This window comes from Manis javanica, chromosome 3, assembly GCF_040802235.1.
Source record: "Manis javanica isolate MJ-LG chromosome 3, MJ_LKY, whole genome shotgun sequence".
Classification (NCBI taxonomy): domain Eukaryota; kingdom Metazoa; phylum Chordata; class Mammalia; order Pholidota; family Manidae; genus Manis; species Manis javanica.
This window is the reverse complement of record NC_133158.1, coordinates 209,904,604-209,919,155: the sequence shown is the minus strand read 5'-3', so window position 1 is coordinate 209,919,155 and position 14,552 is coordinate 209,904,604. Positions and strand designations below refer to the sequence as shown.

Below are 14,552 nucleotides of genomic sequence, written 5' to 3'. Positions count from 1 at the left end.
GAGTTCTTAGCCTTGATGCCAAAAGCACAATCCATAAACAGGAAAAATTGATAAACTGGACCTCATCAATAAGAAGAACTTTTAGTCTTGTTAAGGGTACAAAAAGAAAAGCTAAAAACTGGGATTAAGTCAAAGGTATCAAAGACTTAAGCATAAGACCTAAAACCATAAAACCCCTAGAAGAAAGCATACGGAAGAAGCCCCTCCACATTGGCCTCATCACACACTCCATGAAGCTACCAAAAAGGGCAGGAACTGGAGAAAAGTCCATCTTTGAAAGATGAAAATGTCACCAGGTAAGATTGCTTATCTGTACTGTTTACCTTAGGACACTTTCTGATACTTGTTGTACAAGGAGACAGAAATTTCCAGTTTTACTTGCTTGAAGTGCTAGAGGACAGAATTCAAAGCTGAAAGAGCAGTTGAAAAATTAAGAGGACAAATACCCCAAAGAAGGAAGTCTCAAAGGGCATGAGCACCAAAATCTGCACACACAAAAATCTACTCAAACCGTTGGCTGACACTACTTAATGGTGTACAAGGGAGATTTCAGGGAACTTTGTGAAAACTAAGATGAAACATAAAATAACTGAGAGGAAATTTTAGCTGCCACCTGCCTCAAGGAAGACAGAGTTTAGAACTGGAGTCCTAGCCAGTTAATTGCCAGCTAGAGCAAAAACTTAATACTCTTCAGAAGAACATAGCTAAATTCAGAGTGCCTAAAATGTATCAATACAATGCACAGTGTATAATAAAATTACTAGACAGGGAAAAGCATGAAAATGATCTGTATTCAAGAGGGGAAAAAACAGTGAATAAAATTAATTTCATCATGATTCAAAGTTGAAATTAGCAGAAAATATTTAAAATTACTATTGTAAATATAGTGAAGTACTTAAAGGAAAATACAGTCATAGTGAATGAACATGTAAGGAATCTTAATAAAGAAATCAAAACTATAAAAATACACAAATGGGAATTCTAGAAATAAAAAGGTACACCAACAAAACAAAATTATTGGATGGTCTAACAGCATATTGGAGATGGCAGAAAAGAAGAGTTGGTTAACTTGAAGATGGATCAACATAAAATTTCTAATCTGGAAAACGAAGAGAAAAAGAGTGAAGAAAATAAACATACTATTGAAGACTAGTGAGACAACACCAAGTGAAGTGGTCTAAAATACATACAATTGGAATCCTAGAGAAGAAGAAAGAGAATGGGGCAGAAACATATCGTTAAAGAAATTTTCCCAGTGGTAGTGAAAATTTAAATTACAAAGGAGCTCAGCAGGATAAGCACAAAGCCATCCCTGAACTCATCACAGTGAGGCTGCTGAAATCCAAAAAGAAAAGAGAAAATCTTAAAATCAACCAGAAAAAAAGTTATATATAATCTACAGTGAAAGAACTATACAAATTTGTCAGACTTCTCAGAAACGATGGAGTTTAGACAACAATGGAACATGTGTACTCTGGAAAGTAATCTTGGTCTGTTATACATTTTACAGTATTTGTTCCCAACTAAAGCTGTAACTTATCTTTGCCCATTTGTCCCTTTTAGCATTCTGAGAAGTATTGAATATTAATGTAAATTTACCCATTTTTCTCAAAAATTCTATTTTTTTGTCTTATTTAGAAAGAATTTCCCAAATCTCAGTATGAAAAGAGTCTCATGTATTTCTTTTTATTATTTAAATATTTATTTTTTATATTAGATCTTTAATTTAGCTTTATTTATTTTTGTGTATGGTGGGAGATAGAGCTCCAATTCCAGTTTACTTTTTCCATATAGAGAACCAAACTTCCAAGCACCAATTAATTAATTCGTTTCATGTTTCCTCCTTCTCGTGGTGCAATCTTTTTCTTGCTTAGACCCTGATCAATACAGGAAGTAACAAGCTGAGCATCTCACCGAGAAAGTTAATCAAGATCAACAGCGATTGTGGACATTTTAGTTTCCTCAGTGTTCCTATTATAATCACAGCCTTGATCTTGCATTTTGCTTTTTCTGACATGAACCAGTGGTAGTTACATAATTTCTATGTATGGGAACTGAAAAATGCAGATCTGGTTGGAGAGGAAGGCTGGGGTTCTTGCCTTGAAGTTGGGTTTTCATAGCAAGCATATTTTTAAAGTCATATTTTATGTTTTGCGTGGGAGGCATTGAAAGAGGCTAATGGAGGTCAAACACTCTACACTAATCTAAATTTTACTCTCTCATATTTGGAAACTCACTTGTCACTGAAAATTTCAAACAGATGCACTGAATACTCAGATTGATGGTTTTGGGGGGTTTTCAAAATTTTCTCTGTTGATTATTTAATTCTTCTTTCCAAGAATTTCCCAATAAAATTGATGCTTCTCACAAAATCAGATTGACCTGACTTAATGATGTTTTGTTTTGTTTTGTTTTCTCATGGGCTTGTTATAACTTTCTTAATTAGACTCATTTGATTGACATAATGGAGTAAACAAAAATGATAAAGGTGGTTTCAGAAAGTGAAAAATAAAAAGGATAATAATGATTGTTTTGTTTGGCTTTTTCTGTTGCTGAACCGAGGAATGAGACCATTTTGTCAATTTATGTCCCATGTCTTGTGGAAAGCAAAGAAACTGCATTAATAGCAGTTAAATTAACAAGACTAGAGAAAAACCTCTGAATATTGATCCACAACTTAAGCTTATCCTTCAATAGAAGAGAATAGACAGTCTCCTTTTAAGCCTCTAAAATAATCATTTATTTTCTGTTGAATTGCAGCTGGAGAGAATTAAGGGAACTCTCCTTCTCAATACTTAGCTCTATCAAGGTTTTATTTTAGAATAATCTTAAAATTAGTGCAGACTCTAATCACTTCTTATGGGTTAAATTCAGTCCTATCAGCAATCCTAAATATGGAAGGAAAATTCTCTGAGTAGAGAGACATATCAAGAAGCTCCTCCAGGTTCTTTCATAAGGTCAACCATTCTGACCTGGAAGAAAAACTGCTGACCAGGAAACTCCTGTAAAAAGTGCACAAAATATGGACAGATTCTGTTCATAGGTTGCCAAGATATATATACATATATGTCATTTTCTGTTGATTATGGGAGAACTTATGTGTAGAGCCTCTCACTTTATATAAACTCATAATAAGTTTCCCTTTAAATACCTGTGACAGAAGGAAATAACGAATATCACAAAGAGCTGTCATCCTTAATGTATGTGTTAATTTCGGACCTCCGAGAAACAGACACCAAAACATGATTAATCATACAGAAGATTTATTGGGGGAAATTCCTGTGAAGGAAAAAGGAGGGGTTGGAGGATAGCTTTCAGACTGTGATCCAAGTCAGAATCCTATGAAGTAGAGAGGAAGGAAGGAAGATTGGGAAAGAGAAAGGTCAGACTGTTGGCTGACTGGTGGTGAGTCCTTGAGACAAAGTCTCCCATTCAAGAAATCTGTGCTTAGTAATAATAAGCCTATGTTAGAACTTCTACCATGTTTAGCTATTAGTTGGGAGCAGCCTGCAGGACATGTGACATGAGCATAGGATGGATCCAGAGAACAAAATCTGGAACTGTTAGTGAGTTATGCTCAAGTATGAAGAAAGAGATCTGAGGGGTACACTTTCATGGCTGCCATAATATATAAAGAGTCCTTACCAACCAATAACATGAAGGATGGAAACACCAATATAAAAATGAGCAATAGACATTATACCAAATTGCCTATTAGCCACTCAGAGTTACCCTCCTATTCTTTTGTCTGCATTGTAATGGCTGGAAGAATCTCTGTCAGCAGGATTCTGGGCAACCATACACCAATGAGAAGAATTCCTGTGTGACTTCTGAAAGTAAAAGAGAAGCAGAAGTCATTGCTCATCCTGAAACTGTATTGGGCAGGAATGAAGTGTTCAGTCAAATGCACATTTGAGGTTTGGCCAGGAGCTTCTGGGTGTCCTATACTTTATTGATGCTTCAGGCAGCTGAACTCATTGTATTTCCTAATATTCCTGTCCTTGCAGATTTCCTGAAAGCAAGTAACAGCTTTCCCTGGTTTTTTCCCAATCTTTCCTGTCTTATAAGTCTTTAGCTCCTTGTATTAAATCAATTCCTGCTTGAAATACCTACAGCAGCTTCTGACTAAATCCTGACTGATAGAAACGTGAGCAAGCAAATCACAAAAGAATAAATGGAAATCTCAAAAATTGTATGAAAATACACTTATAATTAAATAATAAATTTTTCAATGATAAGTGTTTGAAAAATTTTTATATATATGTATTTCTGTGTATATCATTTATATATACAAGTAAAAGCAATGGGAAAATGTACCAAATTTTTAACAGTGACTATTTCTCCAATGGTAGAATTAGAGATGTTTTATTTTTATTCATTTCTAACTTACTGAAATGTGCTATTATAAGCTTGTATTTTATAATGAAATACAGGTCAATAAGCATTGTAATGAGCCTATCACAGTACATCAGCAGGTGGAGAAATGAGATCAAGCATTTGTGCATTTGGTACAGATATTGTTGTAGGTGTTCACTTCCCTTTCAGATATTATTTGGCAAATAATTGACAAATTGAAAGAATTTGATTGGTATCCTCAACTCACATTTGCTATTCATGAGCTAAGTTTTATTGTTTTAAAGGAATAATGTACCTGCTCTAGCTATAGGATGACTTGACTCCATATCCCCACCGTTAAGATGCAATGTAGGGATGGGATGCCACAGCTCATGAGACTTGGGACAAGTTATTTTCTCAGGGCAATGAGAATGAGGATGAATGATGACAAAGACAGAATTACTATCTAATCCAGGGGTTCCTTCAGCAGCATCTGCACTGAACAGTTTTCTCAGTTCAATAAAGGATTAGAACACAATGCTTGTTTGGAGAATTGTGACTCGATACTGCATCGATACCATTCTGAGCAAGGTTTCTCATTTTCCTCCCACCTGAACTTTTTAAGCCTTAGGAGAATTAGTTGAAAAGCCAGGTCTTTTTTGTGGATATTAACATTAAGCCCCCTACTTTATGACTTGGCATCATAAGCCCCAGAAAATAGCTCCTAATTCCACTGTGTGTGTGTTGTCTTCTAAGATAATGATTGACAGATTCTTTTTTTTCTCTCCCTCAAAGCCTCCCACACTAGCTGACTTTCTCACTAATCACTAACAGAGTCCTACCAATTGAAGGCATCCGGTGTGTGTTGATTGCAAGCCCTTCTCTAATTTGCCTGGTTCCTCTAGTGAACACACACACACACACACACACACACACACACACACACACACACACACCACTCTACTGTACAGTTTTGTTGATTTGTCTTCTTTTTCGTCTGTTAATCTGAACCCTGCTTTTCCTGCAAGCCCTAAATCAGAGGTATCATCCCACGACCATTCACAGAACTTCCCTTGAAGTGGATTTCTCAACTTCCACGACACCTGAAGTCCACAGAGTGGCACCGCTTAGATCCAGGCAAGAGGACCCCTGTCATGGATTTTGGACTTTAGAAAACCCAACTCTGACTTCTGGCTGTGGCTGTTTGCATGGGACAAATAGTCCGTAGGACCCCAGGATTAAGGTAATACCTACCTGGAGCCTACACCCTCTTTTCTACATCAGGCTCTGGGACGCAGATTCCCCATCCCAAGTGGCCACAAACCACTTTCAGGGCCTTTAGCCCTTTATCCTGGGCCCACCCTCTCAAGGGAACCCACGTCACAGGTATGTGCAGCCCAAGAACAAGGGGCAGCTGTCCGGATGTACTGGCTGAAATGTTCACACATATTTGCACGGCCCTTCCAGATGTTGGACAGGGGGGAGTGGGAAGAAAAGAAGGAGTAGCCAGCGGCCAGGACCTCCTCTCAGCTTCTCCACGTGGCGTCACTGATCACATCAGTGGGCACAGGCATATTTTTCCAGTCATTTTACATATTTCTCTATTTGTATTATTGGCATCAGGTTAATTATTATGAATACATTGCACTCATGTTAAATATGGGATTTGGCCCACTCTGAGTTAGAAATGTGTTTCACTTTTAAGTTGCACACAAAATGAGCAGAAAGGGAAAGGGTTAATAACTTAATACCAGAGGGTTGATAACGTTCAACAGATAAAATCTCACTCAGTCCAAATAACAACCATGGGGATTTTACTGCATGCTTTTAAAAATTAGAAAAGCTGAGTTTTGCCCTGATTTCCTAAGCGGGTGGGGTCAGTATCTCTGTGGCGCACAGACTACTCTCTCTTTAGCCCACCTACCCATGCATCAACCCTTCTATGACATCCATATCAACCATTCTTTAGAGAGTAACCAGCAGATGGAGTTTCCATTTGTGGGTCTACGGTTAGCAACAGGATATTTGTTCTGAGAGTTAGTTTCAAGAAAATGGATGTTCACAGATTTAAAAAGAACTATCTGGTAGCTGCTCTTCTCGGTCTTGGCACTAGCTAGCTAGATGTGGGAGGAGGGAGGGATTGTGAGTATGTTTGTTTGTTGCGCGTAGGGTCTGGGGGTTCCCAAGATTCTCGCACACTTTGACCTTGAAGAGCTGAGAGATTTTCAGTTGCTTTTCTTGCTGATACCATGATTTCCCGTATCTACCATGGAACAGATCTTTATAGAAAACTTGTACTATGGGCATCAGGGCATAATGATTATGAACTTGAAGAAAAACATATTCTTCGGGTAGACGAGGAACAGATATTATATACATATTTTATGATAAGATTTAAGAGTCACAGAGAGTTGTATTCCAGGTTTCTCCACCTGAGGGGACTGAATCCCAGAGAGAACAAGTGACTTAGTAATCAGAGTGAACCCAGATTTCCTGTCACCTCACCCAGTATAGTTCTTCTACAACATAAAATTCCGTTTATGGATGAGCAAGCCATTTGTGTACATATTTTTAAAATAATATTAAAGTCAAATCAAATAATAGTGTAGTCTAATCAGAAGGGATTAAAGATGGCAGCGTGAGAAATGAGACAGTAACCACCTCCCAAAACTACATATAATATGAAAATATAATTAATACAACTAGTTCTGAAAGAGCAAGAGGAAAGAAGGCTACGCCAGACTGCATATGCTTGGAGAAAAGAACAGACCTCATGGAACAGGGTATAATTCACACACCCAAAAGTTCACCTTTTAAAGTGTACATGTTGGTGGTTTCCAGCATATTCACAAAGTTGTATAACCATCATCACCATCTATTTCTAGAACATTTTCATTACTTCAAAAATAAATGGTAAAATTAGAGACCTAAATAAACGAAGTAGGTTCATGAACAAGAAGACAGCATTGTTAGAAATGTCAATAAAACCAGAGTGACCTACAGATTCAAAGCAATTTCTATCAAAATTTCAACAGCCTTTTTCACAGAAATGAGAAAGCCAGTCCTCTAATTCATGTGGAATTGCAAAAATAGCCAAACAAATCTTGAAAAAGAATAATAAAGTTGGAGAACTCACACTTCTCAACTTTGAAACTTACTACAATACTACAGTAATTAAAGCATGTGATACTGACAAATGGACAAACACACAGAAAAATGGAATCGAATAAAAAGCCCAGAAATAAACCCTTACATATACGGCCAACTGATGTTTTGAGAAGGGTGCCAAGACCATTCAGTGATCAAAGAGCAGTCTTTTCAACAAACAGTGCTTGGAAAACTGGAAATTTTTATGCCAGTCTGACCCTTACCTTATACCAAACATAAAAATTAACTCAAAAAAAACCCAAAGATCTACACTTAAAGAGCTAAGACTATAAAATTCTTAGCATAAAATAGGGAAAATCTTCATGACAGTGGATTTGGCAACCATTTAATGGATCTGACACTAAAAGCACAGGCAAAAAAAGAAAAAATAGATCAATTAGATTTTATCAAAATAAAGAACTTTTGCACATCAAAAGAGACCATCTAGAAAGGCGAAAATACAGCCTACTGTATGGAAGAAAATTCATGCAAATCATTTAATTCATAGCAGATGAATACCCAGAATACATTAAAAAATTCCCAAAACTCACTTCCAAAAGACAATCCAATTAAAAAATGGGCAAAGGACTTAAACAGACATTTGTTCAAAGAAGATATACAAATGGCCAACAAGCACATGAAAAGATGCTGAACATTACTCATCATTAGAGAACTGCAAAACAACATTCCTACAAGGATGTGGAGAAATTGGAACCCTTGTGCACTGTCAGTGGGGATGTAAAATGGTACAGCTGCTGTGGACATCAGAATGGCAATTTCCCCAAAATTAAAAATAGAATTACCATATGATTCAGCAAGTCCACTTTTAGGTGTATACCCAAAATAATTAAAAGCAGGGTCTTGAAGAAAGATCTATACTCCCAAGTACAGAGGGACCATAATTCTCTTTAAACCTATTTGGCTAAAGAAATGAGACATGGATCACATTTAATAAGGTTTAGATATGCTCACTTTCTCTTCCTGGAATTATAATTTTATTACGATCAGATTTATTAATTTTTATCTGATTTTACTTGCATCTTAAAACATCCACAAATAATATAATTTACCTGCTACTTGGCATAAAAATGTGCTTCTTGATTTTAACAGAACCTAGTCCAAATGTTGATCAAATCAAGCTGTTCAAAACTAACTGGTGGTCACTTCTGAACACAATATTCAGTGATAGCTGCCTGGCCAGTGTCGATTTTTCTTTATTTTAAAAGTTATGTCATTTAAAGAAGTATTCACTGCAAATAAAAACCCTCCCACGGCTCCCCCAAACACACACACACACCTTTTCAAGTAAATCAAGCACCCAAATCGCCGAAACAAGAGGCTGTGCGCGTGGGTCCGTTGCCACAGAGTAATACGGTAACAGCCGGAGATTACGGTACTAGCTTGTGCTACTGCCTGTGTGACGTCAGCGAGAGCTGCAAAGTTGCTTGCGGTTCTTTGCAGATGTCGGGGAGCTAAATACTAAGAAGGTAAACGTGGAGTTACGGTTGGCTGAATTTTTTGTTTCTTTTCCTATTTTTTCACTCTTTATTTTAAAATCTCCAGGTAAAGCGATAGGAGTCAGGAGCGTAAAGACAACTGTGGTGAAGGGGTGAGTCAGCGGGTGCGAAAGGACTTGGAATCGTTTCCTCGGAGAGACGGTCCCCTCTTATCCGGAGTCGAGGCTGCAGGGCTGCTCCTGGGACGCAACCCAGGCCGGCTCCCCGGCGCCCGGACGGGTGGCGGTGACGCAGCGCTCCAGGTGAGTGCGCGGCGCGCTGGGCGCGGGAGAATCTCCCTCGGCCTCCGGGCCAGACGGAACCCCCATTTTCTCTCAAGCGCCTCCAGCTTTTTCACCCGCTCTGACACCTGCATCCCCACCCCACCCCATTTCCCTTATATATTTTGGGAAGTTACCGTCCACTTAAAAAGTGTGTTTTTAACCCTGTACCTAATGCCAGAGGCGGTTCTCCTCTGGAAACTACGGGGTTCTGCAGTTGCTTTTAGTACCACCTGTGAGCTCGTCAACTTGTCATTTTCACAATAGCCTGCGCCGGCGGTTGAGGCTCAGGCCCCAGCTCCAGAAGGCACCCCACTCCTAGCACTCCTGCCCGAGTCCCTGTGGTCTGCAGCTGTGGAAACCTAGGTTTCTTACGCAGACCGTAGCCCCCAGCCCAGAAAATTCGAGGCAGTCCTCTGTCCGCTGGCGCGCGGGCATGATCTCTACGCCTACAAAATCCGCAGTGACTGCCACTGGCAAAGCCCCTTCTGCAGAGCGAGCCCCCCCCCACCCCCTTGCACCCCAGCAGCCCGCCCGGGTGTGGCTGGAAGCTGGAGTCCCCCGGGACCGCTGACCCTGCGTCTCGGAAAGGAGTCCTGGACCGACCCAGGTCGCGCTCAGCCCTCGGGCCTCGCTGGGCTTCGCTCGGGGCCAGGCTCCCAGGCGGCGTGACTGGTCAACAGACTGGCGAGCACCGCACCCCGGTGTGAATTTCTCCCGCGTGAGCGTGCGCGTGGCACTGGCCCTGAGGTCCCTGGGTCGCAGCGCTTCCCTTTCCCAGGCCGCCCCCTCCAGGTGACTGCGAGGCAACCTGTTCGAACGGAAACCGGGTAGATCCGCTGGTTTCTACCCGCTCGGCTCTGCGCGCCACACACACCCGCTTCGGTTGCGCCTGGCGGGCAGACTTCGGGATTTTAATTTCGCCGCCCGGCCGCCGGGCGCTGCAGCTTGGGGTTTGTTTGCTTCGGATTTTGACCCCGGCCAGAGGCCGCGCGGCGGGTGCCGGGGCAGGTTCCCAGCGGCGGGGCCACGGCGCACGGTCCCCTCCCGCGCCGCCGTGCGCCCGGACCAGCCGCTCCAGGACCCAGCGCCGGCGGGGCTCCCAGCCGGTCCGACCGCCCGTCGAGCAGGGCACGGCCTCCTCCGCAGGACGCCTGACTGACACCGCCCTTCTCTTTGCGCTCTTTCAGGACCGCGCGGGCACCCAGGGCTCCGCAGCCGCCCGGCTTGGCAAACATTTCACGTCCGCGGGCCCCGGCCTGCGAGCCTGGAGGCTGGATCCAGCACGAGTCCAGCGCGGCCAGCCACACTGCGCGCGGGGAGAAGAGCCCGGATGCCAACGGCACCCGGCTTTGAGGGTCGACGGCAAACCGGTACTTGGCTGTGGTTTGGTGGGGAGCCTGGCGCTGCATTTTTGAATTCCAAATCACATGCAGAATGCCGAGTCTCCTAACCAGGACGAATCCGACAGTGCAGAGGAGCGGACTCCCATAATTCTTGCAATTGCAATTTCAGCCACAGTAGGGAAGGAGTTGGGGTCTGGGGACAGTGCAGCGGGGGGAGAAGGCCAGAGCGGTCAGCCCCGCACGCCCCTGGCCATGTCGCCTTTACTGCCCTGCCCCTTTGCGTGGCCTTCTGACAGTGTCCAGGGCTGGCCAGGGTTGCTTCCCACCCTCGCGCACTCTCTCACCCCCTGCCAGCCCCAGTGGGCAAGGCCCCGCAGAGCCGAGACCTTTTGACTTCCTGCTCCCTCGCTCTCGCCCCCACCCCCGCGCGGGGGTGGCCCTCGGGAGCCGGACGTCGCCCGGCCCCTGCTGGGACCATGGTGTTTCTCGCTGGAAATGCCTCCGACAGTTCCAACTGCACCCACCCGCCGGCCCCGGTGAACATTTCCAAGGCCATTCTGCTCGGGGTGATCTTGGGGGGCCTCATCATTTTCGGGGTGCTAGGGAACATCCTAGTGATCCTCTCCGTGGCCTGCCACCGGCATCTGCACTCGGTCACTCACTACTACATCGTCAACCTGGCGGTGGCCGACCTCCTACTCACCTCCACGGTGCTGCCCTTCTCCGCCATCTTCGAGATCCTGGGCTACTGGGCCTTTGGCAGGGTCTTCTGCAACATCTGGGCGGCGGTGGACGTCCTGTGCTCCACCGCGTCCATCCTGGGCCTCTGCATCATCTCCATCGACCGCTACATCGGCGTGAGCTACCCGCTGCGCTACCCCACCATCGTCACCCAGAAGAGGGGCGTCATGGCTCTGCTCTGCGCCTGGGCGCTCTCCCTGGTCATCTCCATCGGGCCTCTGTTCGGCTGGAGGCAGCCGGCCCCCGAGGACGAGACGGTCTGCCAGATCACGGAGGAGCCGGGCTACGTGCTCTTCTCCGCGCTGGGCTCCTTCTACGTGCCGCTGGCCATCATCCTGGTCATGTACTGCCGGGTCTACGTGGTGGCCAAGAGGGAGAGCCGCGGCCTCAAGTCCGGCCTCAAGACCGACAAGTCGGACTCGGAACAGGTGACGCTCCGCATCCATCGGAAAAACGCCCCGGTGAGAGGCAGCGGCATGTCCAGCACCAAGAACAAGACGCACTTCTCGGTGAGGCTTCTCAAGTTCTCCCGGGAGAAGAAAGCGGCCAAAACGCTGGGCATCGTGGTCGGCTGCTTCGTCCTCTGCTGGCTGCCTTTTTTCTTAGTGATGCCCATAGGTAAGTCTTTACAACACCTCATCTTAGTATTTCGGGGTCTTCGACCTCTGCCGCTTCTACTCGCCCAGACCCACAGTGGGGGTGGAAGCATCTGCATTTGAAACAGCAATGCTAGGAGGGCAGCTAGGAGCGGCTTCCTTGTAAAAAAGCCAATTTGCTTTCCCTTTCTACTGCAGTCTCATTTAAATTGTGCCCTAGGGCACTTTTTCAATGCCTGTGAGGTGGCTTCCAGCTGATGCAGATTGATCGGTGTCTTTAATAAGAACTTCAACTTTTCTTAATTCCGTTAAACATGCGTTTAAAGTAAATACATCCGTCCTTTTTCCGGACTCAGTCCCCACCAGGCACTTAGGCAGGGACTGTGGAATGAGGCTCTCACCTCTACTGCTTTGGGCTGCAAATTCTCTCGGCCTAAAAATAAGCACCGTGCTTATTCTGAACAAATATGTAATTTTATTATTAGACTAGATTATTCCCAAGGGTTAGTTATAAGGGTCTGCTTATGTTCTATAGCTGTGTTAATTTTATTTTCTGGATTCAGTAGGGAAAAACATATGGTGAGCCACTGATGAGGAAAAAATAAGTAATTTTATGTCCAAACCAGTTTAAAGAGTTCAACATAATGTTTCCAATAAGTAAATGTGTTTCCCTTTATTAAGTGTAAGGATTAAAGCAAACACTACTCATATGCAAAATCATTTGGGAAGTTGCAGGTGACACTGTTTGAAAACAATACAGTAATGTTACAAATGTAAATTTTACAAATGCTAAATGAGCTGTTGTCAACACTAAGTAGCTCGTTATAAGCATTATAAGTATCAGCAAGCTGGTCCACTGGAATAGTCATCTATCTCTGAAAGGCCTTCATGAGATCCCAAAATGGTTGTTTGCTATTTTTAGTTTGTGAGCTCAAATATAGACCCACACATTGGTTATCCACTAACTCCAGCAAACAAAAAATTATGATAAAGACTAATAGAAGTCTGTTTCCAGCACTTTAAAGCCTTATTTAAATGCATTGGACTTAAAGTATTTTAATTTGCAGCTCTGTATAATGATAGTAGCTGTTATTTTTTGAGGGCCAACTATGTTTCAGACATTTGGCAAGACTTTTTATTTCATTAGCCCTCTGAGCAGCACAGGGAGGTAAGCATTATTATCCTGAAATCACAAGTGGGGGAAGGGATCCTTCAGCTTCTAGAGCTTTGCCGATTCTATAGCCTCCAGCTACATGTGGCTATTTACTGTGAATTCAAATTAAAGAAAATTAATATCCAGCTCCTTACTTCCACTAGCCACGTTTTAAGGGCTCGATTATCACTTGTGGCAGGGCTACTGTTTTGGACAACAGACATAGATCATGGCAGAGATTTCTTTCTGACTAGAGAGGCCCTTCTAAGTCCATTATGCCATCTTCCCCTGTGCCCGCCCATTGTTATTGCTTATTCTGCTCCTGAAAGTGTATCACAGCTTTGAATTTGTTTAAATAACACGCTTTACCTGAGCCACTGTCTGCTTACCTCCCAGTCTTTCTACATCCCATCTCTTACTTTCTGCTGAAGTTTGCAAATTTATTCAGGCATGCATTCATTTGTCAAGTATCACTGAGTACTTTTCCTAGACACTTAGGGCAAACAAGGCAGAAAAGTCCTTGCCAGTAATACATTTTCATTCTTTGGGGGGATATAGACAGAAACAAATAAATACTTCTTAAGAAGTTCAGGGATTAATGAGCACTATAAAAAATAAACAAGATAGGAGATAGTGGTAAGATTATGGGGTGAGCGGTCAGAAAGTCTTCTCCAAAGAGGTGATATTTGAGCAGAGACCTGGATGAAGTAAGGAGTAAGTCTTGCAAAGTCTGGGAGGAAGAGCTTTCTGGGCACAGGAAACAGTGAGTATAGAGTTGGAAAAGAACCTGACCTGTTCAACGCATAGCAGAGGCCAGTGTGGCTGAGCTTCAGAAGACAAGCTCAAAAAGACGTTGGGGAGGTAGACAAGGTCAAAGTAATGTGGGTCTTTTAGACTGGAGCAGAGTTTGCGTATTATTCCAACCGTTACAGGAAGCCATCCAGCTGGAGGGGTTTCAGCTGGTAAGTGGCTGGTCCTATATTTTCAAAGGATCATTCTTGTTACTGGGTGGAGGCTGGGCTATTTGGAGGCCAGAATAGAAGCTGGGGGACCAGTTGGGAGGCTATTAGAGAAGTCAAGGACAGAACGGTCTGACACCTTGCACTCGAGTGAGCCAGGTGGAGGTGGTAAGAAGTGACCACATTCAGCACGTATTTCAAAGGTAGAGCTGACAAGTTTGGACATAGGGTGTAAGGAAAAGAGCAGAACTAAAGATAAGTTCTGGGTTTGGGGCCTAAACAACTGGATAAGTTGTAGTGCATTTTACTGCGATTGGGAAAACTAGAGGATTATAGGGCTGGGAGTGTGAAGTAAGTGTGTTTATTTTGTATAGCCCATGTTGAGAGGTGTGTAGTAGACACCTACATAGAGATGCCAAGTAGGCAGTTAGACGTATTGATATGGAGCCAAAATGGGAAGCCGGGCTATCGTATAAACTTGGGACACATCAGCATACC

The 14,552-nt window shown here is 43.3% G+C and overlaps 1 protein-coding gene across 5 annotated transcripts in view; it reads left to right on the top strand.

Annotated features, from left to right (window-relative positions):
* Positions 1 to 11,081: 11,081 nt before the first annotated feature.
* The window catches only part of ADRA1A (adrenoceptor alpha 1A), a 111,170-nt gene continuing 107,699 nt past the window's right edge, over positions 11,082 to 14,552 (top strand). For all 5 annotated transcript variants that reach the window (XM_017654416.3, XM_017654415.3, XM_017654421.3 and 2 more), the window contains exon 1: positions 11,082 to 11,964. In XM_017654416.3, coding sequence (XP_017509905.2) covers positions 11,082 to 11,964 — 883 coding nt within the window. The remainder of the gene's footprint in view (positions 11,965 to 14,552) is intronic.